Source organism: Rhinolophus sinicus, chromosome 15 (assembly GCF_057876585.1).
Source record: "Rhinolophus sinicus isolate RSI-liver-muscle chromosome 15, RSI-T2T, whole genome shotgun sequence".
In the NCBI taxonomy this organism is placed as follows: domain Eukaryota; kingdom Metazoa; phylum Chordata; class Mammalia; order Chiroptera; family Rhinolophidae; genus Rhinolophus; species Rhinolophus sinicus.
Window position 1 is genome coordinate 103,856,929 of NC_142515.1, and position 26,081 is coordinate 103,883,009.

Sequence of the window (26,081 nt, forward strand, 5' to 3'; positions counted from 1 at the left end):
GCAATGTGGCTCGCCAGCTGAGCAGCGCGAAACGCTCTGATATACTGCAAGGCGGAACTGGTTTTTAAAAATAAAAGAAAAAGATAGTCAGGGCCCTTTTCTCCCCCTGGTTGTTGTTGACTCTCCAAAACACTGGGTCTGGCACGGGCTCTGATCCCTGGAGTTTGATGCACGTTTGATTCACAGACTGCTGCGTGTCTATACCAGATGGCCTCAAGTTAATGAACACAAACTCATCACTTTTCCTCACCAGGGAAATGTGCAGCTCAATCTGATTTGTACTCTACAACTAAAAATATTTGAGTATTTTTAGGGAGCATTTTACTGAGACAAAATGGCACTTCAGGAAAGCATTAAAAGAACAGAGACTAACCAGCAAATTGCAACTGCAATCTTCCACACGTGGATAAGCCAGCCCGCAGGTCATTCTGTGACCAAAACTAAAGTAACCTGCTATGAACTGTACAGGAATGATGGCCCCATTCTCCCCTCTACCCCTTTCTTCCTCTCCAACCCCTCTGCCCTGTCCTAAGTTCAATTTGTGGTCCCAAAGCACAGCACAGAACTCATTCCAAACACTAGGTTTTCCCATGTATAACACTAGCAAAAATATTTTGCATGGGACACACACACACACACACACACACACACACACACACACACACACACAGAGTCATATATGTTATTTTAATGTGTTCTTATCTAATGTTCTTATATGTAGCAACAATTTGAGGATTCAAAAATACTCATTCTATTAAACTCTCCAAGATCTCTACCTTGTCCAACTGTGATAGAACTTTGTTCAGCTGAATGTTTTCCTGCTCATCAGCACCGGTAAACAAAACAGTTGACTCCTAATAACAGTTTAGGAAACAGGAAGATGTTTCCTATAGCTCACTTTTCCCTTCCTTAAACTCCCACATTTCCTGCTGATTTACTAAATATGACTGACTTAGCTCACGAACATTAAAGCCACAGCTTCACAAGTCGGCTCAGTTCTCATCGCTCTCACAACAAGCCAGCAACCGCACGATGGCATGCTTTCCTCCTGAACTGTGACTGTGGGAGCTCCAGGGTCCAGATAAAGTTCCTTGTAACACTGAAACTGGGTCTCATGTGGGCGCTTGTTAGGACTGTGGGATCTTAGGCCCCATCCCAAACCTACTGAATCCCAGTCTGCATTTGAACAAGATTCCCAGGGTACCCACACATCAATGCAAGTTTGAGAAGCGGTGCCTCCTAGTCATGTCACCATATGAGAAGTAAGGAGTCCATGGATGCCCTCCTACCCTTAGGGGACTTTGCAAATTTGGAATACTGAGCAAGAGGTGATGCTTGAGCTGCCTGAACACACACATAGAAATAAACACAACACAACGAACGAAGCAAATAAACAAAACATGAGGAAGACAGGAAAAAATGGATGAATTATGACTTGGTATCAGAACAGGCTGTTAAATAGTTAGAGTAAATAAAAACTTGAATTACCTAAAATGCCTTCATTTTGAACAAAAGCTGCAACCAAATGGTGGATTTGACCTTTCAGTCCCCTCCTATTGTGCTTAACTTCATGCAAGCACACCTTGATTTGCCAAACTTCTTTAGAGTGAACTTAAAACACCAGAAAAGAAATAGAATCATGAATAAGATGCTTCTTTTAATTATGCCATATTTTAATAGATATGTTTACAACCTCATTACAAGTGTTTTTGAAATTTTATCAGATTTCTTAATAAATATTATTTGTAATAATAAATTACATTTGTATAGCTCTTTGTCACTTTCAAGATACTTTCAAGCACATTTGATTTTCACATTGTATAGGAGATGGAAAAGGGTGTGTGTGTGTGTGTGTGTGTGTGTGTGTGTGTGTGTGTGTGTGTGCGCGCGTGTGTCTAAGCCCTTGGAGCACTTGGTCCATGACTTTCCCTTTGGAAAGTCATGGACCAAGTGCTCCAAGGGCTTAGACACACACACGATCACCCTACGCCTACGATCACCCACATACGTAGAAATAGACTGGACATGAAAAAAAAAACAAAAAAAAACCCACATCTCATCACTCCCAGGATGGCCCTCTGCATTCTTAGTAACCTATTCCCATCTTATTGACCAGAAAATTAAGGTTAAGTGTATGGGGGGAGAGGCAGAAGGCTACACAAATAGCCTCAATGAATCACGCCACCTGATATCCAATACTCTTGTACAGTCACCTCCCACATCAACTTTGGGCTTGACAATGTGACTTGCTTTAGCCAATGGAACATCAGGAAAGGAAGCAGAAGCTTGATGGGCACCAGGTTTCCGCATGCCGCCCCCACCTTGTGAGGCAGCCAAGACTGGGCTAACCTCCTTCAAAAGGAAAGACCATGTGAAAAGAAAGAGAGCCAGACATCCCAGCCGCCCTGACTGAGCCCAACCTCCAGGTGACCCACCAACTAAAGGGAGTCACAAGAATAAGCTCAGGCAAAATGACCCAGCCAACCCACTGAACCATGAGAAATAGAAAAAAAAAATCGTTTTGGCTTTAAACGACTACATTTTGGGGTGGTTTGCTATGCAGTGACAGCTAACCAGTACTAAGGGAAAAGAAATCTGTCCGCAGCAGTAATTCATAGGCCCAAGAGTGGAACTGAAGTCTTTGAAATCCATCACCTCGCACAGGACTGGAGAACGTCTGGGTGAACTCAACTATCCCTGACTTGGAAACCTTATATTCCAAGTTCTAGATTCACCAAAATCACTGTAGTTAGCTCATCCAGCTGCTACATTTTATGCAACATACTCCTCCCCTCAAAGACATTGGATATGGCTGGCTTTGGATGCCTGAGGGTGGAGGGAACCAGCCACCACTCTCTAGACTAATATCAGAAGTGATGGCTGCTGAGACATCTTTGCAAAAATAGGGTGAAAAGTGACCAGAGAGACAAAGGCACTTGCCTGAATCACACAGCTGTTGATAAAACAGACAGGATAAGAACCCAGGTCTTCTCATTCCAAAGCTAATATCTTTTAGGGGATCACGCTACTTCCTTAGCAAGAGGAAGACGCTCCAATCCTTAGAGATAATGGTCACATGTCAATTCTAGGCATAATGCTGCCATTTGGGACCACAGAGGGGGCTCTATCTTCAAAGACCTTTGTGTGACCAACAGAGTCACAAGAGGTATCTGACTCAGCAAGACTGAGGATGAATTCATTCATTCATTATTAATAACCACATATGTCTGAACAGGGTCTGAGAGAGCAGGGCCATGGATTATAGATTACCTCATTTGGCTGGATAGATAAAACTAGTTATTTGTAGGACATTATTTAAAATCTCTGTTTTTTGTTGTTCTTTTGTTAGTGAAGCCTTCAAATTCATGTATATTGTTTAAAAACAATATTATACGTTTTGCAGTAGAAATCTGTTGGCTTGTATGCAAGGACCACCAGGGACCCCTCCCGCCCCAAGTAAGAAAATGCTAGATTTACATTTGTCAGATAAGAAGAACCAGGTCACCTACCATCACTAAGCTCTCTCATGAACTGATTAGTAGACAATTAAAAAGTGGCTTGGGAATGCAATTTGCAAATGGATGGTGCTACAGAAAGAAGCAAACATTCCACTTTGGGGGAAAAAAAAAGAAAAACATATGCTACAAACAAATTTTAATCATCATAAATCATGCTTCAGTTTATTCAACTGTAATAATACTATTTGTTGGCTCATTATGAGGTTTCATACCACCTTGAAAACACTGATCACGCCTGCGTGACGTACAGCATGGATTGTTGGGTCTGACATGTAAACTAATTATATCCAATTTTTGCTCTGCCTTCAGCCTGCTGGGAAGGTAGACAGATAGGGTGTTCGCCACGAAGCCTGGAATCCCCTTGCTTTGCTCAGTTGCGCAACCAGCTTGAAGGTTGTCAGAAAAATGGAACCATTGAGGCCATAATATGGGGAGAAATTGGTAGTAATTCCTAGGAGTGGTGACTGCTATAATATTATAAATGTACACCTCCAAGAGTTAGTTGATTGAAGCTAAAAGAGGAATATAAAAATTATTAACAATTCAGGGGGGTTCTATCAGAGTGTCATTGTGCCTAATATTTATTAAATGCTTACATAAGATACCATTCCCTTTCTGTACATTGTCTCCTTTAATTTCCCAAGCAAGCCTATGAAGCAGATACGTTTATTATCTACATTTTACATAGGAGGACATTGAGGCCGGCGAAGTTAAGAAACTTGCCCAAGGTCACACATGGCACAGCTGGGATTAGAACCCAGCTTTCTTTCACTTGAGCCTGTGTCCTAAGCCATTAAACTGAGGCTTAAAGCAAGCAAGCCCAGTGGTCAGAAGCTATAGGTTATAAACTCAGTTTGGTGACTGGTCTCTCAGGCCTTCTCTAAGAGCCTTTTCCAGCTGTATTGGTGAGTGATTCAATGATGCCTGCTTTATCTCTGTGCTTCTCTGTGAGACAGATCAACAGGGCAGGACATGACCTGTGCACTTAAAGGTCAACAGTTCAGTGTGGTTCAGGGGTCTTTAAGGTCCCCAAGATGTTTTTCAGGGTCCACAAGATCAAAACTGTTTTCATACTAATACTCAGGTGTATCTCCATTTTTCACTTTCATTCACTCAAGAGTATAGTAGATGGAATTTTCCAGAAGCTACACGAAGTGAGATGATATCATTCTGATGGCTAATGGTATGTGTGCTTTTGTGTTTTAAAAAAATCTCAGTTTTAATTTCTAATATGGTAAACATCAATAGATATAACCATCAAAAACAGAAGTTCATTGGGGTCCTTGATAATTTTTTAATCATTTAAATAGGTCTTGAACCCAAAAAGTCTGAGAACTACTATTCAAGGTCACGCCTATTAAGGTCAATGGAAACAAAACAGTCTAAAACCTCAAACACTGGAGAGCAGAACTTAAGGAACCAGACGACGGGTGCTTTCCTTTTGCTTTTGCACAGCTGATTACTAACATGCTATTTTAATACCTTGACTTGAACAGATCCAGCTGACTCACACAGCACAGGAGGACTAGAGTGGGAAAGAGACCTTTTGATGAGGACTTGGTGGGTTAACTCTTCCCTAAAATCCTTAGCCATAGATTGAGAGCCCACCACTGAGTAGGCGTAGCTTATGTCAGGGCAAGGAATGTGCTGGCAGAAGACTGAGTTATAAGCGCACCTCAGTGAGCAACTGCCCTGACCCAGGCCTTTCTCATCAACAGCTGAGTGTTCGAGATTGGCTCCCTTGACCGAGTCATTGCCTCTCTGTGCCAGTTGCTGACGTAACTGAAGACTTTAATAGAAACTGAACATGATGTGCCAGGATGGAAAGAGCATGAAGAGAAGGGAAGACAGCTGACATCGATCAAGCCCTCCTGCAAACCATGTTATCTTATTTATGCTACACAATAAGCTTCTGAGGTACATAGGATTAGCTCCCTTTTGGTTAAGTTAGTTATCCAGGCTCAAAAAAACTAAGACGAGGGAGTAAGGATTCACCCCCAAGACTAAGGACTCGTCCACTACACTAAGGTTTCCAAACCTGGCTGTGCATCAAAATCACTTGGGGAGCTTTAAAAATTTCACATTTCTTGGCCTCACCCCTAAAGATTCTAATTCCGTCTGTGTGGGTCGGGCTCTGGACTTCACAGAACCTGAGTCGACATCTAGCTTGGCTTTTAAATAGCTATATGATTACTTGGATAAGTCATTTCACACTGGAAAGCCTTTTCTACACCAGCACTACCACCTGGCTTTCTTTTCAGGAACATTTTTTAGTTTCTCAAAGAAACAGTATTTTTATTATAGTATCTTGAGCATTGCTGTTCACGTGAAGCTAAGTGAAGACTAAGCCGACAGAGAAGCAGACGCAGATGCCCTTCAGGTTCTGAGTGGCCACGCACACAGCGTTTTTAGATTTTGATTCTGCATTTGGGTTTCCACAACATCCTCCCCCACAATATGCAGGTCCTTGGTAAATGCTTTTGAAATGAATTGAAATGGGACCGTATATAATCCTCACAACCTTGCAAAATAGGTTTAATACAGACCTTCCCTGTCGTGATTTTGTGGTATGTTTCTATTTTGACAGTGTCCAAACCATCCCAAAATAAGTAAGTGACCAAAATAAGTCTGCGAGAGGGAAGTAGAGGGGAGAATAATTTTTAAATTTGTCTCACTGGCTCTGGCACAAATCCCCTCCTTGTCCTTAGTTAGCCAGGAGCCTTTACTCCTCAAAAGGACATTGTGTGTGGTGCTTTTAGTCAGACCACAGCCACAAGCAACACCCGAAGGAACAACATGTTACATTTCCTCAAGCCATTAGCCCCTGATCTTGACAAATTAAACACTAGTCACACATTCTTATTAAATGTAAAATAGGCACGATGAAGCATGAGCAGAAATGGGAGGAATTATCTAATACTAGCCCCCCTTCCCCACATATAAATCTGTCCAGGAACCTACCATGGCTGTGTGACAGAATGGAAAATGCACGCACAGAGTTTGGAAGCAAAGAACCTGAGTGAGTATCCCAGGCGCGCTCATTTGCAAGTTGTGTAACCTTGGAAACTATCAGCGTCTTTGGTCTCCTGTAGAGCAAGGATTTGGAGGAACCACCTCAGGTGCTCACTGGGAGCAGCAGATGAGAGAATGTTCATGAAAGGTCCTTCTCTACCTTCAGCTATGATGATAGGTGCTGTCAGTGTTGGCCAAGGTGCAAGGTCATCAGCCACAGCCAAATCCCAACTGGTACTGGGCTCTGAGGTTAAAGGTCCTGGGTGTGGCTGGGGCACACAGGTCTCCATCACTCATTGGTGGGGACCTCAAACCCCGCCTGGAGAAAGGAGCCCAAAGACACAGCTTCGGTTTGGCCAGCAAGCCTTTCATGGCACTTCTCTACACCTGTTTGATTAGCCAGATGCAAGACCAGGCCTTGAGGACATTGATTCACTTGGCCATGGGGTAAGGATACGACTAACCTACAGCTATGAGGCCAGAACAGTGATTCCAATCCCATTGTTCAATTCCAATGTGACTCCAACAAGAGGAAAATGATTTTCAAAACAATCAGGTTCAGGTGTAGATTTAGAAATGGAATGCTGTCCTCTTTTCGTTTTACAGTGACAGGGTAATGGTCAAGGTAAATGGAATCTGATAGAGGCTTTTATTCTGACAGCTTAACTGGGGCCCAGGCCCTCTCACTGTGGGGATGGCTGAGAGTAGAAAGGGTCATTCTGTGAATTTCAAACCCACACAGCACAAAGGAAAAGAGAGCTCAGAGGAGTTCAAGGTGAAGGAAAAGGCAGCCCACTTTTCTTTACGTGCTCTGCTTTTGTCCTTCACACACTTCACACTTGAGGGAGAAACTAATGACATTGACCTTGGGGCCCCCATTCCGCTTGGTGGTGTACACAGCTGTGGCGGGCAGTCTCTGTGGGCCTCTGCCCCCTGCAGCATGCTCTGTTAATGTGGCCAAGCTAGCAGCTGACTGAAAACAGTGGCAGGCGGGCACTAGGCACATGACCCCTGACACGGTGGGCCTTTTTTTCCTCCTCTCCACCAGCAGCCAATGGGTGGGCTCACTCCACCGGCTGCCATGGCAACGAGAAGGCTGCTGTGCAGTGCCCAGAACAGATGTCACATGAGCCAAGATGAATATGGTGGGGGTGGGGAGCATGTGGTAGGGGTGGAGGGGGACCGGGGGATGCATTTGGAGCTAAATGGTCCCACCAGAGGGAGTGAGGCATATTTTGAAGTAAGTGCAAAACGGTAACATCTATTTTCTTTCCTTTCCCTGGCCTTTAAGTTCTAAACACACATGCACACACACAAATGTCCTTTTCATCTCCACTACTGAGGTGCTGCAGCTCTCTGGCTTTCATGGCAACCATGAAAGCTCTGATTTCTCAAAGCCTTAAATGAACATCACCTCTATCGCAGAAATGCAAGCCGGGGTTTAAGAACAGGCTGGGAAGCCCTGTTGAGGTGAGCTGGAGAGAACCACACGGAGCGGGGACAAAATCCACAGGAATTTTAAAGGCAAATGCACTGCCTCTGTAGGCAAACAACAAACCCTGTTTCACTCTGGTCGCCACTAAAACGGAAGGGCTCCTACTTGCCTCTGCCCTGGCTAGGCTGTCTGACTGTACCACTCCTAACACCATTTTCTATAGACTAAACCAGGGCCAGGCTTACAAATCTATCTGCCTGAGCAACAAAGGCTCTTCTGTTGTCTCTACAATAGATCCTATCCTAGCTGAATTCAAAATGTTTCCTCTGCCTTTCATTTATCTTCTACTGAAATTAGCAAGTAGAGCATGTGTACCCAGGCGCACCAGATAAACCTACATTTTAGTTGGTAAGATACCAGCGATACTGGCAGGCAGGCACTAGACATTGCAGGCCTTTTTCCCTCCTTGCTCACAGCCAATGGGCAGAAAGCTAATCCTGTTCCCCTTATCAGACCGCGTGAATGAGGGAGACAGGAGAAACGTATAGGTCTAATCTGATGGATGGAATGCGCTGAATGTGTCAGAGGATGGGAAAACGTTGCTTAGAATTATTTTGCACCTGTGCTTCATTCCCCCCACAAACACTCATGGAGTGCCTGCTTAGTGCAAACGATGCAAAGCAAGTAAGATTCTACTTATAATCAAGAGGGAAAAGAAACATGGAAGCTCTTAGAATAGGTCGCGGCCAGCTGAGCATGGCAAACATGGAGGGAGGCAGGCTCTGCAAAGTGTCCTGGGTTGTGGGGAGATGAGAGTGCATAGTCTGTGACAGACACTTGACATGCATACCGTTATCGTATAATGCTTAGAACACCCTAAGAAGTAGCCATTATCCTATTTAACAAATCAGGAAACCCAAGCTCAGAGGGGTTAACAGGCCAAGGCCGTACCATAAGCAAGTAGCAGTGGCACTATTGTCCCAAGTCATCCCACCCACCTCCATGGGGGGTTTTGTTCCATCAACCAAGTGACACATTGCTGCAAAAGTGCAGCTGTGCGTGTAGGCACCATCTCCTGGTCTCCACCTAAGCAATAAAGTCCATGAAATCGTGGACTTTCAATACTCACTGCACATTTCCTAATACACGGTGAAACAAACACATGACTATTAAAATTTAAAAGTTTCATCTGGATACACCCTAAAGTCATCTTGTGTACCAGACGGGGTACATATGTCACACTTTGGGGGCCACTGCATTTTCTCATGCTGGCTTTGAAAGATGAGTACTAGGAGTGTGGCCTGTGGACAGTTTGAATTCACTCAAATGTCACCCTATGTTGGTCAGGGTTATTTTGTATATATACCGCCACTAAAATGAAAATGTCTCCGAGGGCCTCACGAGAATGCTTTCTTCTATTACTATTTGGGCAAGTAAGTGGAATCCTAGGGTGCTTGCAAAGCACTTGAATGAAAAGCAGTGAAGGTGAATAAAAGACGGATGTCCCAGCAATGCCCATGTCTGCATTGCCCCTAGAAGCTGCCACCACAGGCTAAACTCCACCCCAGGGACGTGCTTCTGTGCCATTGCAGCAACAGACTATAACCACCAGAGGGCAGTAACACAAACCAGATTTTTCATTTGGACCCAAATGTGGACGCACGCAGTTTAATAATATGTAAAGCCTATTATTACAAGCTTCTCCTCTCCCCACCCCCTATTAATGAACAAATGCCCAGGGGTAATGCAGATATTTCTAAATACAGTGCAAGAAAGGGCAATCTGTACTCATACACAGGGAGTCTAACACATAGTAATAAGTGGGAATGAAAATAATCACCCAGGTGCAACTAAACCATTAAGACTAAAAATTTAGCCATCTAAATGCCTGCATACACAGAAATAGATATGACTGCCTCCCAGAAATGGGCAGTTTTAAAACATTTATTTTATAAGTTTTTATTTAGAGTTCATAATAATACCTGTAATGATAACCACAAAGCTACAAGAGGGGTAGGAGAGGATTTCATCTTTATAGCTGAGCATACAAAGGGGGATTTTTCTTTTTGACTAAGATAGGTGAATGAATTATTCAGGGCCTTTCCAAAGGCATTTAAAAACCATAACTCCGTGCCTCAAACAATAGCACAAATTAAAAAAAAAGTTTTTTGTTTTTTTGCTTTTTTTTTTTTTTTAAAGAAGAACTGGCTAATCCCTAAACCATAAAATACCAACTGACATTTACCTATGACATTAACCAGGGTCATTTGATGCAAATAAATGAATTTTGGTGTTGGTGAAAGCAGAATCTTTTAGTGCTATTACTGGTTTTAACATCACCGCATAGAGAATACAAACAGACTGACGGGGAATACTTCTGGTATGCAACCTACCCATTTCCCTGGGAACAAAGAAACAAAAATAACCCTGCCATTTTCTCAATTCATGACAGAAAGGAAGATTCCCCGATCCTATCTTTTCAGAATGGTTTGAAATTTGAGGGCCTCAGGACAAGCAGGATACAGACAGCCTTGTCTCTGGAGTCACCCATTAAACCCTGGTATTTATGAAAATGCTTGACAGATTACCACAGACTTCCACACAGCGTGTGAGGAAAGCATATGGAGTTCAAAGTCAAATGACTAACTCTCTACATGTCCTACGTGGGTCATCTTGGGAATGTGAATGAAGCCCTCTGAGCTTCAGCTGCTTCCTAAGGCAGCAGGAGAACAGATCCTGACCTACCTCCCAGTGTGAGGCTGAGGGGCACTCAGGTAACATAACAGCACCGAAAACTGTTAAGATTTATAAAAAGTTTTGTTGTTCTTATTTTCCCCATTTTATAGACGAGGAACTGGAGCTTGTCCAAGAAAAGACTTGTCTAAGATCAGTCAGTAAAGGCAGAGCAGGACCCCAGCCATGTGTTCTCCTCCAAGGCCGTGGTTCTTCCCACCCCTCCATGGGCTTCCATAACAAAGTACCAAAGACTGAGTCGCTTAAAACAAAAGACATTCATTTCTCACAGTTCTGGAGGCTGGGAAGTCCCAGCTCAAGGTGCCAGCAGGGTAGCTTTCATTGTGAGGACACTTCTCGTGACGTATAGAAAGCCACCATCTCACTGTGTGCTCACATGACCCCTTCTTTGTGTGCATGTGGAAAGAGAGCGAGTGAGCTCTCTGGTGTCTCTTCTTATAAGGGCACTGATCGCATCATGGGGGTCCCACCCTCACGATCTCATCTAACCCTAATGACCTCCCAAAGGCCCCATCTCCAAAAACCCTCACATCGGGGGTTAGGGCTTCCACATAAGCACTGGTGGGTGGGGGGACACAAACATTCAGTCCATAACGAGGGGTAACAACGGTCTTCTTTATCCAGCTTCATACATCTTTTCAATTCAGGTCAACAAATATTTCTTGACAATCTGCTAGGTGCGAAGCACAGTACGGGGCCGCAGGGGAAACAGGATGAATAAAAGAACTCACTTAATGTCAGGAAGGTTCCTAGGAAATGGTCTACAAGAAAGAACATTTATGACAGGGGGCTTTTGTGACTGTGTATAGCACAGGTTAGTACAATACACTTCATTTGAAACCTTGATTTTGGCCCAGTGAAACTGATTGTGGACTTTCGGCCTCCAGAGCTGTGAGAGAATAAATTTCTGTTGTTTTGAGCCTTCAAGTCTTTGGAAATTTGTTCCAGTAGCCACAGGAAATTATGACAGGGATAAGAAGTCAGATTTGGAAAATTAGAGGAGGGAAGACAATTTCATATGCCAAACACTAACTTTGTCTCAGCAAGTACCGTTTGATGATTCTGATATTTAGCAATTTCTTGTGTCAAGAGAGTTTGCAAACGAGGTTTTGGGGTAAGGAACACTAGGATCAATGCAGTAGTTAATTCCTACAGGTAAATAACACATAGTAAACAAAGCGGCAATTCCTCAAACCTCTGACTTTGGTCTCTTGGTGGCAACAGGGAGTCTATGCAGAAGTGAAATACAAAGAAATATAAAACTATTTTTACAATATTCACTGCACAGCTATAACATTTTCTATGAGGGACTATGGTTCTCATCCTGAGTCCCCAGATCTCTAGACGTTCTCGAGCTTTATTCAAAGGTTCTGAGCTCTGAACAAGAATTAGATGTTAATCCTTAGATAGGCCATGATTAATTAGTCACTCTGCCTAGAAGTTACACGTGTCTTATGAGAAGACAGCAAAATGACTGTGTGGGACCTGGTAGGCTAAGGAGTTTGGATTTTCTTCTAAATGTCACGGGGAAGCCATGGATAAGTTTGACATGGGAAAAGGACACGATTGGAATTAGATTTAGGAAGATGCTCTGGCTGCCCTGTGGGGGTATGTGGTGTGGAGAGAGGTAAGCAGCCCACTGGTCCAGGAGCAGATTACAGTGGCCTGAACTATGATAGTGAACAGGAAAATGACGAGAAGCAGGCACACTGGAGATATATTTTAGAGGTAGAATCTAGGCTGATCCGATTAATTGGAGGTGAAGAGTGAGGGAAAGGGGTAAATCAGGGATGACTCCAGCTTAGGCAAGTTAAAAGATGACTGAGAAGGCCGTCCATGGGTGGGGTGGGGGAAGGAGCTCTGGGGCTTGTTTGGGGGGCAGGGTGGGAATCAAGCCTCCAGCTTAGGAATTATTATGTTGACAAGTAAGTAGAAATAACACACAGGCAATAGAATATGGGGATCTGGAACCCAGAGGGTAGTTCTGGACCAGAAATTTTGAGCACCATTGGTGTAGAAATGACATTTATGATGGTGTAGAAATGACTATGCTAGAAAAAAGAAGCTAAAACTTAATTGGTAGAACAGATAGGTAGGTTATTTGGAAATGAAAGCTGTTTCTCTCTCTCTCTCTCTCTCTCTCACACACACACACACACACACACACACACACACTCATACACACAAACACACAGTGAGCAGCCAAACAATAACTTGCCAGGGTTTAACTGGAGCGCATGGGGAGTCACTGACTGTTTATTCTGAGTACTTTGGGAAGAAAATTAAATAATCAAAGCTGAACAAAACTATAAAATGAATTTAAAATTTAGGGAAGAAAATTAAATAATCAAAGCTGAAGCAATTCTAAAAAATGCTGTGTGATCCAATCATTGCATACTGATTTTATCTTTCACTTTATTGCCAAATAATTGAAATTTAAGATAAAACACGATAAATACCTAAGAGATTATAGCAATGATGAAGATATGGATGGATGGATGGATGAATAAAGAGACTGAGAAAATAATAAAGACCGATTATAAACACTGTTTTATGTTTGCCACATAGTAGGGAATTTAACATCCACCCGAAAAAGTTATCCAGAGGAAGAGTATGCTGTTTGAAGATTTGAGGAGTCAGGAAGGAGGCAGGTCATGTGGCCGGGAGAACAATCTTTAGATTTATGAATTCTCTATCAAATTTAAAGAAACAATCTATCAGTGATCAAAAGATTTAATTCTTAAATGAGGAAGAGTTGCATTTTCAGGACGTAAGAATCACATGTGCACATTCCCCACCCTTGCCAGAGGCCACAACTCAGTTTAGAATATTAGAAAACGCTTGTCATGACAGGTTCACTTGGGAGGTACACTATCAACATTTGATAATCCAAAAACAACTAATAATACATTAGATTATCCGCTCCAATTAATACCATAAGCAAATAATTCTACCATGAAACTCTGAGGAAAAAACATGAAAACACAGTTAAGAAATGATTACGACGTCTTCATCCAAAGGCAAGAAACACCCCCACATTTTGTGCAAAGTCTTCAGCTCACCAAAGATACGGAGCAGCTGTCAAATTCCATGAGCAGAATCCAGCACTTTCAAGGTCAAGGAAGAAGTATGAAGTTTGTTTCACCCTCACCCTCTTCTGTAAAATTCTCCAGCCTCCTCTAATCTGAATAGAAATTAGCAAACTTCTTCAGTCCTTTTCCCTTCCCTAGGCTTGTGGGTGAGCCTGGTATCTACACCCCAGCCAACTTTGCACAAAACCGCAGTTTAGATGGAAAATCACTTCGGGTTTCTGGCTCATCAGCAGTACTACACATCTAATTAGCTCAACAATTGGTCCCTGTGATAAAATCAGCTAATTTTATGTTCAAATGGCTGCTCCGCGGTAAGCAATACTGTCACTCTAAACTTCACATATAAAGAAGTTGCTGAAGAAGCTGATTACTAGGAGGTCACTGGGGGCAAACTAGGGAAGACTATTAAATTAGTAACCTAAGTCAATGTTATAGTTAAGGCATAGGGGTCCCCCCAGGGCTCAAAAAAGATGAATTCCCAGAATGTAGTGACAGGGGCAGATATGCCAACTCTTAAAAGGGAAAATAGTATGTTGATATAAAATGCATAGAAGTCATCTGCAGGATCTCCCTGCTCTTAGAAACAAACCTAAATGTTTATGATGAGATTGCGGAATCCTAGACCCCAATCTACCATGTTTCCCCGAAAATTAGACCTGGCTGGACAATCAGCTCTAATGCATCTTTTGGAGCAAAAATTAATATAAGACCCAGTCTTATATTATATTACATTATATAAAACCCAGTCTTACATTGTAGTAAAATAACATGGGGTCTTATATTAATTTTTGCTCCAAAAGATGCATTAGAGCTGATTGTCCGGCCAGGTTTTATTTTCGGGGAAACACGGTAGTATTGTTAAGAAATGACTCATCCTAGATTACAGACCTCTTATTTCAGGAATTTGTTCAAGGTTACCCTAGATAGAAAACACTGGTAAACCAATTCCAGGGGTCACCTATTCAGTTTCCTCCCCTCTTTCACTCAACTATTAAAGCAACTGGTGGTATGAGACTCTCTCCCTACTCTGTGGGATGTATTAGAAACTACATTATTTTTTAAGGTAAACGTAACAGTACACATCAACTTCTTTATGGTGTAAAAGATAATTCTATCACCTCTCATAGGCATTGCAAATTATTGATTTTTTTTTAAAATTAGCAATTATACCAATTGAATGGACATTTGGAAACCTATGAAAGTTTCAAAACTAGAAACAAGAGATACATGAATGCATATAATTTTACATAAAGATAAGAGAGACACATACATACCTATATCTAAATATATCTATTTTACCTATGTGTATAGATAAATATGGTCAGAGATATATAAATGACCTCATTTAGACTACATTTATATAAAGTGCTTAAAACAGTAATTAGCGTGCAGTAAGTACTCAGTTGGTATTGTTGTTGCGGTTCTATTATCATCATCATTATTACTTAGCTATGTATATATACATATAAATATATTACACAAACTACATGTACATGTGTAACTGTATATTATGTAAGTGTATGATTGTAGCAGGATTCCTGCTGAAAATCAAACTTGTTTTTTCTTTCTCTGCTCTAACAGTGGTGCCAGAAAGTCACTGAATTGTGGTAAACCATCACTGAGACACTGTAGTCAGCTGCCTGGCCTGGATTGGGTGGAGTTGGGTGAAAGACCCCTTGTAGATCGTCATATGGGGCACCTCTCCTGCACCAGCTCAGATCCCCCTGGTCTCACCTTTTTCTTCTCCCCCGCTTCAGCGCTCAGCCCTGCATGGACTCTAATTAGCTTTATGCAGGTGCAACCCTACAGCACCCCACCTCACATGCATGCCTTTTGCCTTGTAGCTCCTGCATCCTCCCCCGGGGACACGGTACCCTGGGCCTACACACGTGCAATGCAGAAATGTAGCGTGAACCCACGGGAGATGGCATCCAATGGACATAGGCTTTCCTTCCTCCCCCAGAATAACTGGCCATTTCATAAGGACCAAACAACCGGTTACAGATACCAGGGGCCAACTTGAATTGGTTCTCCCTCCTTTTCTTTTCCACTCCCCCTTCCCTTTACTCCTGCTCCACGGCACCATGTGAACCAATAAGTCCTCACACAGGAGGCTTTGTCATAGATTCTGCTTTCCGTGGGTACCCAGACGAAGATAAAAATCACAGGGGTCACTCACGTGCAGGTGCAGTTAGCTTTCCTGCTCACCAAGGTAAGTGACACAATGAGACACTTTGGTCCCTGAAAAGGAAAATGATTTGTTCCCTCATTGTGTAGATCTGAAAAGGGGGGAAAGAGGGCGGTAGTTCCTGGTGCTCAGGGGGTACAGAAGGATCAGTCCTGACCCGGGGCTTCCTGGAGGGGGCCCTTGGGCAATGGCTATGCCAGGAATTAAAAGAGCTCTGCACTTGACGGAGCTCAGCCAAAGGGCCCTAGGGCTGTGGTTTACAGTAATAGCTCTTTCCGGTGATGGCTGAAAGGGAGAATATTTGACCCTCATGCTGTGCATCTCCAGAAAGGAAAAGGAGCGAGCAGTTCCTGGGGCAGCATCTCTGATGGCCATGAGGACCTGTGCTCCACGCAGGCCGTGCCCCGGCAATACACCAACACAGGCGTACACGGTTTGGAATCTTGAGTCTCCCAGGCAGGGAGCCAGACTGATACACCCTCTGCCTTCAGTGGAATCCAGGGCCAGTTTTATTTGTGTGGTCAAATAAAAGAAGTGTGACAGTATTTGTTCTCTGAGCTGGTGATAAAGCTGTTATATATAATTCCCACATGCTTAGGTACAGAACACCTAAAAAGCATTTGGTTAGAACAACTGTCTAGAATATAAGATTAAAATTCCCCAAATCTACCAAAAAATAGAGACATTATTAAAACAGTTAATTGATATTAAATATCTAAGTTTTATTTCATATGTGTACCAGTTATCTAATATCAACGTGGGTTCTACTCAAAGCCACAGGTAAGAAACTATTGGGGTAGAAACCAGAAAATTTGGTATAAGTCAGCCTCTTCATCCCATGGGAGACCATTTAAACTTAAAAAATCTTCATTTGAATGAACACCAGAATAGCATCTCATTTTGAGACATTCTAGAGGGAAATTAATATCCTTCCAGAGTCTTTTAGTGTTACCATTGGTACCTTAAAGGACTGTGAGTCATTACAACATTTATGTGTAGCATTAATTAGAGGTAACTTTAAGTGTCAACTTCTAACATTGCCTTTATCATTAAATACAGTGAAATTAAACCAAACAGAACTAATTTTTCAGTTCTTGCTTGAAGTTGACACTCTCTCATCTTTATCACTATTCCTAGTGATCGTATCAGAAAAATGGGCTTCCTGTACCACATATAAGTTAACCCCCATTTGTTGGGCTACCACCATTTGCTGAGCACCTACTAGGCGCTCGGCCCTGTGCTTTATAAGCATTAACCCAGTTAATAGTCACAACCACCCTCTCCACAAGGTAGGAACAGACCATGTTTCCTCCTAGCAACCATCTAGATATCCACATCACGGGTACCTCAAACTTCACATTTCCAAACTGAACTTACCTCCCCGCCCCCACAAGTCCGCCTCTGTTCCTCCATACCTTTATACAAATCACCACCAGCCTGAAACCTGTAAGTCACCCTGGACTCCTCACTTTCATTTATTCTCCACTCCCAATCAAGCTCCAAGTTCTATGAGTTGTACTTCCTCAATAGCCCTTCATTCCATTCATACTTTGACCTTCCTCGACAAAGCGCCCATCATTTCTGGCCTGGGGTCCTACAACCCTCACTCATCTCTCTGCATCCAGTCTTATTTCTCTAATGCCACTAACTTAACCTCAGGACTTTGGGCATCTACAATATGGAGATAATAATGAGGTCTCTCATCCTTATTATAGGTTTGCTTGAGTAAATAAGATACACGGCTTTCTAAGTGTTAGGTACTTGATAAAAAGGAACACAGCTGACATACAAATTGAGATAACTGGATGCTAGAGGCTACATGTGTAACTGTCACCACATCGTGTGTCTAGGTAAGCCCACCACTATCAGAAAAAGCAGGATGAAAAGGGATATGAGAAAGGAAAACTTATAGTTAAAAGCTTTTTAGAATAGAAATAGGAATATACTCCAAAACTCAGCAGCTTAAAAAAACAAGCATTTATTATCTCATGATTTCTACATATAGCACAGCGTAGTTAGGGGCCGCTGGCTTGAAGTCTTTCACGAGATTGCAATCTAACTGTCAGCCGGATCTACAATCTCATCTGAAGGCTTGACTGAGGTTGAGGGGCTGCCAAGCTCACTCAAGTGGTTCTTGGAGGCCTTCATCGCTTGCCACATGAGCCTTTACACAGGGCTGCCTCACAACATGGCAGCAAGCTTGCCCCAGGGCAAGTGATCTAAGAGATAGTCGGAGGAAGGGGTCCCCAAGAAGGAAGCCACAATCATTAATAAGCTCATCTCAGAAGTAATATTCCATCACTTCAGTCATTTGGCAGGAGTGAGTCATTGAATCTAGCCCATACTCAAGGAGAGGAGATGACACGTGGGCAGAGACGCTGAGGGCCATCCTAGAGGCTGCCTACTATTGTCACCCAGGTAAACATCACAGCCTTGGGGAGGGAAGGGGGGCATGTTGAGGAATAAATGAGGGCCTATTAGCACCTCCGTTAGCCCTCTCTGCTTTTCTGACATGAACTGACCATGAGTTGCATGTCCTGCTACTTTTTCATCAGTAGATAAACTCTTGTCCTTGCCTCCTTCTCACTGCCACCTCTGCCCCCATGGGGAGTAGGTGGAGAACCCTCACACTCCTGGGAACTGCTGCATATTACACTATTTACATAATTCTAAAATAGAGCAGCATTACCGTAGCTACTGGCTAAATGTTGTTAAATGTGAATCCAAGTCAGAAAATATAACAATAATTAAAATTTAAACATGATCACAAAGTCCTAAAAATTAAAGCAACTGAGGTTATTTTTAAAAGGACTAAATTTCTATTGGAGGAGATTTTTAAACTATAATAGAAGTTACTAGTGAAAATTATTTTATGATGTAATGTCTATATTTCGGAGAAATATTTGTATTATAATTCAATCTACTGGTATGAGCAAGAGAGAAAGAGCATTACGAGTTGAATTGTGTGTGCCCCCCAAAGAATTGTTGGCGTCCCAACCCCCAGCACCTCAGAATTTGGAGGCAGGATCTTTACAGAGGTAATCAAGTTAAAACGGGATCATCAGGTTGGGCCCTAATCCAATATGACTAGAGTTGTCCTAAAAAGGGGAAATTGGGACACAGAAACAGACATGCATAGAGGGAAGACGGTATGAAGAGACACAGAGAAAAGAGGACCATATAAAAGCCCAGGAGACAGGCCTGGGGCAGATCCTTCTATCACAGCCCTCAAAAGGAACCAACCCTGCCAACGCCTTGATTTTGGACTTCCAGCCTCCACAACTGTGAGACAATACATTTCTGCTGTTCAAGCCACCCAGTGTATGGCACTTTGTTATGGAAGCATGAGCAAACAGAAAGAAAGAAAAAGAGAATGATTCAGAGAGACAGGCAGAGAGAGATAAAGAGAGAGGGAGAAAGACTATATGTTAAGTGACATATTCATCCGAATAAGTTGATTTTAAAGAGAAATGCATAAGGGCCTATTCTTAAAATCTCATTTAGCACATTTATGGAGCAGAGTGGTTCTATTCCAAGAGGCTAGCAGAAATGACCCAAAAATGTGCAACTGGAACACAGTGCTAGGTGAAATGAACCAGATGCTCCCTCTACAGGAGGGCTCACCCCACCAGGGACAATGGTGGGGGGCCGACAGCGGAAGGCCAGGGGCGAAAGGAGACCCTACCTTCTGGTAGTCTTCTTTGGACCGCAGGGCCACCTCCATGTGCGTGGGGGAGGTCGGATAGATGGCTGAACGGTACTGAGAACCGTAGTCGTTGCCTTGGCGCATGCCTGGGAAAGTGGAAAGCAGAAAGGATTACTGGGGTGGACTGGACCACAAGGCCAGTGTCACACGTTCTCTGTGACTTGTGTGCAGAGAGTGGCTTTCAATTTCATCTTGACACCTCTCACCTTAAATAAGCATGAAATGTGTCTGTTTTGCTTTTCCTATTTTAATTTTAACAAATCTCTCCACACTTACATAAATTCGTCACAATCTTGGATCAGACCAGGTGCTCCATAAATATGTATTTTTCTGTGTAGATATTTAAATCATAACCTATTCCCTTTATTACTTGCAAAGCACCGTGATACACATTATTTCTTTGGGTCCTAATAAGACACCTCGTGTGGCAGGTATTACTGTCCCACACACTTGGCAGATAAGGAAATAGGATAATGGACTGGCACATAGGAGGTGCCTATAAATGACAAAGTAATGGATACGTGGAGAGTTTAAAGAGTTGGCTAAGGTCACATCCCTCATCAAAGGAAGACCTGGGACTTAAAGTTAGTGGAGGGCACCTCCCAGCCTGTTGCAGCAGCTCAAGTGTAGATGGTGGCCAATTTCTAACTGAATAACTTAGTCCCCAAAGTTAAACAGCCACAGGCTTAATATAACTCTTCATACTGTTGTGAAAATAAACTTCTCATGTGTTTCCTTCATCATGCAAGAATCAGTTTCAGTTTTAAAAAGTGTTCCCAAACTCCTCCAATAGAAGAGTCAATCTTCCAAAAGGAACAGCTTGGTATTTTCAAACTTGAATACACATGCGAATCACCTGGGCATGTTGTTAAAATGCAGGTTCTAGTTCAGTAGGTCCAGAGTGAGCCTGAGATTCTGCGTTTCTCACCTGCTCATGGGTGGTGCAGTTACCAGACCACACTTTGAGTCGCAAGGGTTTAGTGTTTGCCCAGATATTTTCAAGGTTCCTGTATAACCTGTCAGCAACATTTTAATGCCAGTAACAGAGTGAGGAAAACCTGAATCTTCTGAAATACTCTTTCTCAGGTACATCGTAGACAAGGCTCCATCCACCCCACCAGATCATGCACGTGCATTTCATTGAACTTTTTTTCAGTCTTTAAGACTTAGTTCAAGCATTTGACCTCTGCAACACCTTCCCGAAACACCCCTCACAGCTGTGACAGTCACGGACTCCTTTGGTCTCCATTGGGTCTTGCAGGTCCCTCTCTTACAAGTTTCATCGCACTGCACTGTCATTGTGTGGTTGTCCCTCTTCCCCCTCTGTGAGCCCTCAGAGGGCAGAGCTTTACAGCCATAGCACCTGGGATAGCACCAGACAGATTTACTTCCACAAATATTTGTTGCATGAAGAATATGAGTTTATATCTTATGATTCAAGGCCCTGCAATCAATACTGGAGTGTTTTGTCACATTTACCTTGTAAATGTAAATTCAAATTTAAATAAAATAGTCTTTCTTAAGAGCTGGAGGAAATAACTACAAATGAGCTCATACAATTGACCAGTAGAGGTTAAGGGCAGTAGTTGAGGACACCAAGGGTTTATTATGGCAATTAATGGATGGACAAGCTAGAATTCATGACCAAAACTGCAGACCAAAAATAGAGGTTTAAGTAGTAAACTAGTAGGATTTAGGGTCAAGCCATAGGCTATCTATGTTGTGTATGTATGCATGAGTGTATGTATATATGTGTGTTGCGGGGGGGTTTCTGACGTGTACTTATTCACACCCCCAGCTTAGCTGACTTCCTAGAAATCCCACTCTCCCACCTTCAGAATTCCATCCTCTCCTGGATGCACAAAAGCTATACGGGGACCAGGAACTAATTAGTGGCTTAAAGAGCCAATACTAATAATGACACCAAAATATTAATTTAATAATATATAATAATAAAAATGAATCAGCCCATGCCTCTAATAAACACTGCATAATACCAAATTAAAATATCTAATTCATTTCTGTGTAAACTTACATAAGTATTATAGTACATAGTATATATTATTGCAGTATAAATATTACTTATAGTTTGTACTATATAACTATTATTATAATATACACATTATTTATTAAGCACCTAACACGTACTAAGTACTTTTCCAGATGCTGAGGATACAGCAATAAATAAAAGCAAACCCCCCTTTCACAAAGCTCACATTCCAGTGGAATCAAAGAGCCTGGATAAATATACATTCCAGAATGACACTTTGCCTTCTTCAATTTTTCCTCCTTCACTTATAAGTAGGGCTTTTCTTGCATGACTACTTCCCATCCTTTTGTGCATAAAGACATGATAGTAATAGCATTATTGTTCCTTCTGAAATATTCTCCACGAAGAAAAAAGATTGCTAGCTGGATGGTTTTTGGTAAAATCTGAGCCCTCCCCATTCAGCACAAGATATAGAAAAGCAGGGTCTATGTGTGGAGTTGTTTATATATATTTAAGTTTTCTTTCTTTGAGAGAGAAATTAGTATGTGAATAAAAGAGAATCTGCAGGTGTGACTTATTCATATTCTCAATGAGTTTTACTAAGATTCTGTATGTCTTATACACTGAAGACAATAAATAGCTGTGTGTTTGGTTGAAGGTCTTTGAATTAGCAGAGGATCATGGGAAATAGTTGCTTATGCATAAAAAGTGGCTTTTTAATCAAAAAGATGGGAATAATGAAGAATTATTTCAAGGAAATGGTATAATAAATGGCTCTTCCACTGGTAATATTTTCACAATAATCTGGTAGACGAAGTGCACAATGAAATCCTTAAGCTTACATCCATATTTAGAGCTTTCTTATAGTGACATGACAACCTAAGGGGTAAAAAGATCTGGAAGATTTCACAAAATTGTGTGGTTGGGCAAAAAAATAAAAAAATAAAAAAGTACGTAACAGTCATTCTAGGTAAGTATGTAAGGCAATGCATTTCTTTTAATTATCTTTTTCTAGATTATTTTTTTAAATGCATTTTTCAGTTACAGTTGACATACAATATTATATTAGTTTCAGGTATACAACACAGTGATTTAGACACCAAGTGATCACCTCTGTAAGTCTGGTACCCATCTGACACCATACATAGTTATTACAATATTATTGACTATACTTCTGTGCTGTACTTTACATTCCCATGACTATTTTTATAACTGGCAATTTGTACTTCTTAATCCCTTTCACCTTTTTTCCCCATCCCCCCAACCCCCTCCCATCTGGCAACCACCAATTTGTTCTCTGTATCTATGAGATGTTTCTGGTTTGCTTGTTTATTTATTTATTTATTTATTTATTTATTTATTTATTTTTAGATTCTACATATAAGTGAGATTACATAGAATTTGTCTTTCTCCATCTGACTTACTTCACTTAGCATAATACCCTCTGTCATCCATGTTGTCGCAAATAGCAAGATTTCATTCCTTTTATGACTGAATAATATTATATTGTATATATGTAGCACATCCTCTTCATCCACTGAATAAAATACCTAGGAATAAATTTAACCAAGGCGGGGAAAGACTGTACTCAGAAAAGTATAAGACACTGAAGAAAGAAATTAAAGAAGACATAAGTAAATGGAAGCATATACTGTGCTCCCAGATTGGAAGAATTGACATCATTAAAATGTCCATATTACCCAAAACAATCTACAGATTCAATGCAATCCCTATCAAATACCAATGACATTTTTACCAAGGCAATGCATTTCTATAAAAATCAATCCATGGATTATTTATGTAATTAGAGGTTGTTCTACGACTGCAATCCAGGATAGGGATTTATGGACCTTTCTCTGAAGCCATGATCCCTTTAAATTCTGACTTGATCATCTGTTAATTGTAATACTACAATACTGATATGGCCCCTGTCATTGTTGTCTTTATCATTTCGTGCAGATATGCGCTGTCCCCTACGCACTCTGGGCAGCTTTCATGACCAGTACCATCGCGCACATTATCCACAGCTTTGCACCTTTCCCTTAGCACAAACTCAAACTGACAACTCATCCACAGCATTACTTACAGAGTTCCAGCCACCACTTGCAGACAGAAATCTTACAGAGCTGAATTTACAGTCCTGACCTTCTAATCCCAACCTTTCCTGAATGTTCTAATGAAACTAAAAGCTTCCCATATAAGAAACAATACAATATTGTGAATACCAATTTGTGCTTTCTAATCCCTTCACCTTCTCCTTCATCTCCACACCCCTCCCAACTAACCACCATCAGTTTTTGTTTTTTTCCTCTATATCTCTGCGACTATTTCTGTTTACTTTGCTCATTTATTTAGTTCTTTAGGTTCCACATATTAAGTGTGATCATACGGTATTTGTCTTTCTCCATCTGACTTATTTCACTTAGCATTATGTTCTCTATGAAAGACAGTTTGGGGAATATAATCAATAATGTTGTAAAGATTTTGTAGGGTGTCAGATGGCCACTTGTCTTATCAGGGAGACCACTTCATGGACAACGTAGATGCCTGACCACTGCACTGTACACCTGAAATGCACTGTACACCTATACAGTTGAAGCTGAATAATACTGAATGTCAACCATAATTTTATATATATATATATATATATATATATATATATATATATATATATATTTTATATATATAAACAGGATATAGAGTACAGCATAAGGAATAGAGTCAATGGAATTGTAACACCTATGTACAATGTCAGAGGGGCAATAGATTGGGGGATGGGGGTTATCATTTTGTGAGGGGTGTAAATGTCTAGTTATTACATTGTTTTGTATACTTCAAACTAATTTTAAAAAAGAAAGGAAGGAAGGAAGGGAGGGAGGAAGGAAGGAAGGAAGGAAGGAAGGAAGGAAGGAAGGAAGGAAGGAAGGAAAGAGGAAGAAAGAGAGGAAGAGAGGAAGAAAGAGAAAAGAAAAGAAACAATACACATTCTCTCCCTGGTCACTCTGGCTTATCCCCTGCTTAGCCAGGAAGGAAGACAAGAAAAGTGCTGAAGAGCTACAGTAGGGGATGGAGAGAAAACATCAAAGCCTTTATTCAGATTTCCTTGAATCTTAAGTGATATTGTATAAGACATTAACTCTCTCTGGTCTACTCATGAATAAGAATGTTAATTTGATTGATTTTTTTTTTCCATTAAAGCTCATCCTAAGAAAAAGTTATAATATCTTAAAACAAAACCATACACACATATTCACATACTTCTGTGTGTGTTTGGTTAATTTCAATGCATGTACCTTTCATTTCACTGATGAAGGGGCTTATTAAATGGATAGGGTCTTGAAATTTGGAAGCAGATGGTTCACTGGGAAATATGATTTGATGCTCAATAGACTGAAAAACCCATAGAACTGTGGATATTCTTTTCTTGTTATTTTTAATACATAGCGGTTACAGATGTTTAGCATCATTAAACTTTTCACCATTTCTTTCAACCTCCATTGGTTTATGTTATGAATGCAAAACAGTAATTCACATGTGAGAAAAACCTGTTTACTAAATCTCTTCTAAGAAGCCGAGGACTTAGAGCTATAAGATCTTGTTTTTTAAGTCTGACTCTGCCACTGACATGCTTTATGCAAATTACATAATCTTTCTGAGCTTCAAACTTAATTTGTAAAACAGGGATTAGAAAGTCCTAACCTCTGGATTTGTTGTGAGGAGTAAATAAGATAAAACCTGTAAAGCACTTTGCTGACTATAAAAAATTATATAGGTGTTAAGTACTTTTGTTTGTATAATAAATCTTAGAATACTTCAGAATTACTAGTATGAAATAAAAATAACAAATGACATCACACAAGATACTTTAAGAGTAGCCATTTTCTCCCTGAAAAGCACTATTTATATTAATCTCTGATATCCACACAGCAGAGGTCACACAGATAAATCCAAAGAGAGGATCAAAATATATTTTATGTGTGTAAAAATGTACTATTTAATTTTTAACTGTTTTATTACATCTTTTTAGCAGAATTACCATCTTTAACTATGCTAGTCTCCAACCCAGTTCTTCATTTCAATGGAAAACAAACCCAAGAAAGAGAACAAAATTCTCTGTGTGAATTCTCCTACCCCTGCCCCTACCCATGAAGAGCTTTGCAATGCAATGTCCTCACTGTCCTCACAATGTCCTCTGATCTGAAGTTTGTAAAAATCAGGTCTGTTGGTATAATCTTATATCTCCTGAGCTCATGCCCACTGGTGTGCTTCCATCCATTTATCCATCCTTCCCTGTCTCAGGAAAAATACTAGGTATTGGGATTCAGCAATAAGACACAGTCTCATTTTTCAACTAGGTCACCTTCCAAGTACAGTAAGAGGAAATCG

The 26,081-nt window shown here is 41.3% G+C and overlaps 1 protein-coding gene across 3 annotated transcripts in view; it reads right to left on the reverse strand.

Annotated features, from left to right (window-relative positions):
- MSRA (methionine sulfoxide reductase A) overlaps positions 1-26,081 on the reverse strand; it is a 337,239-nt gene that overhangs the window by 63,561 nt on the left and 247,597 nt on the right. For all 3 annotated transcript variants that reach the window (XM_074338344.2, XM_074338345.2, XM_088792546.1), the window contains exon 5: positions 19,685-19,791. In XM_074338344.2, the coding sequence (XP_074194445.1) occupies positions 19,685-19,791 (107 nt within the window). The remainder of the gene's footprint in view (positions 1-19,684; positions 19,792-26,081) is intronic.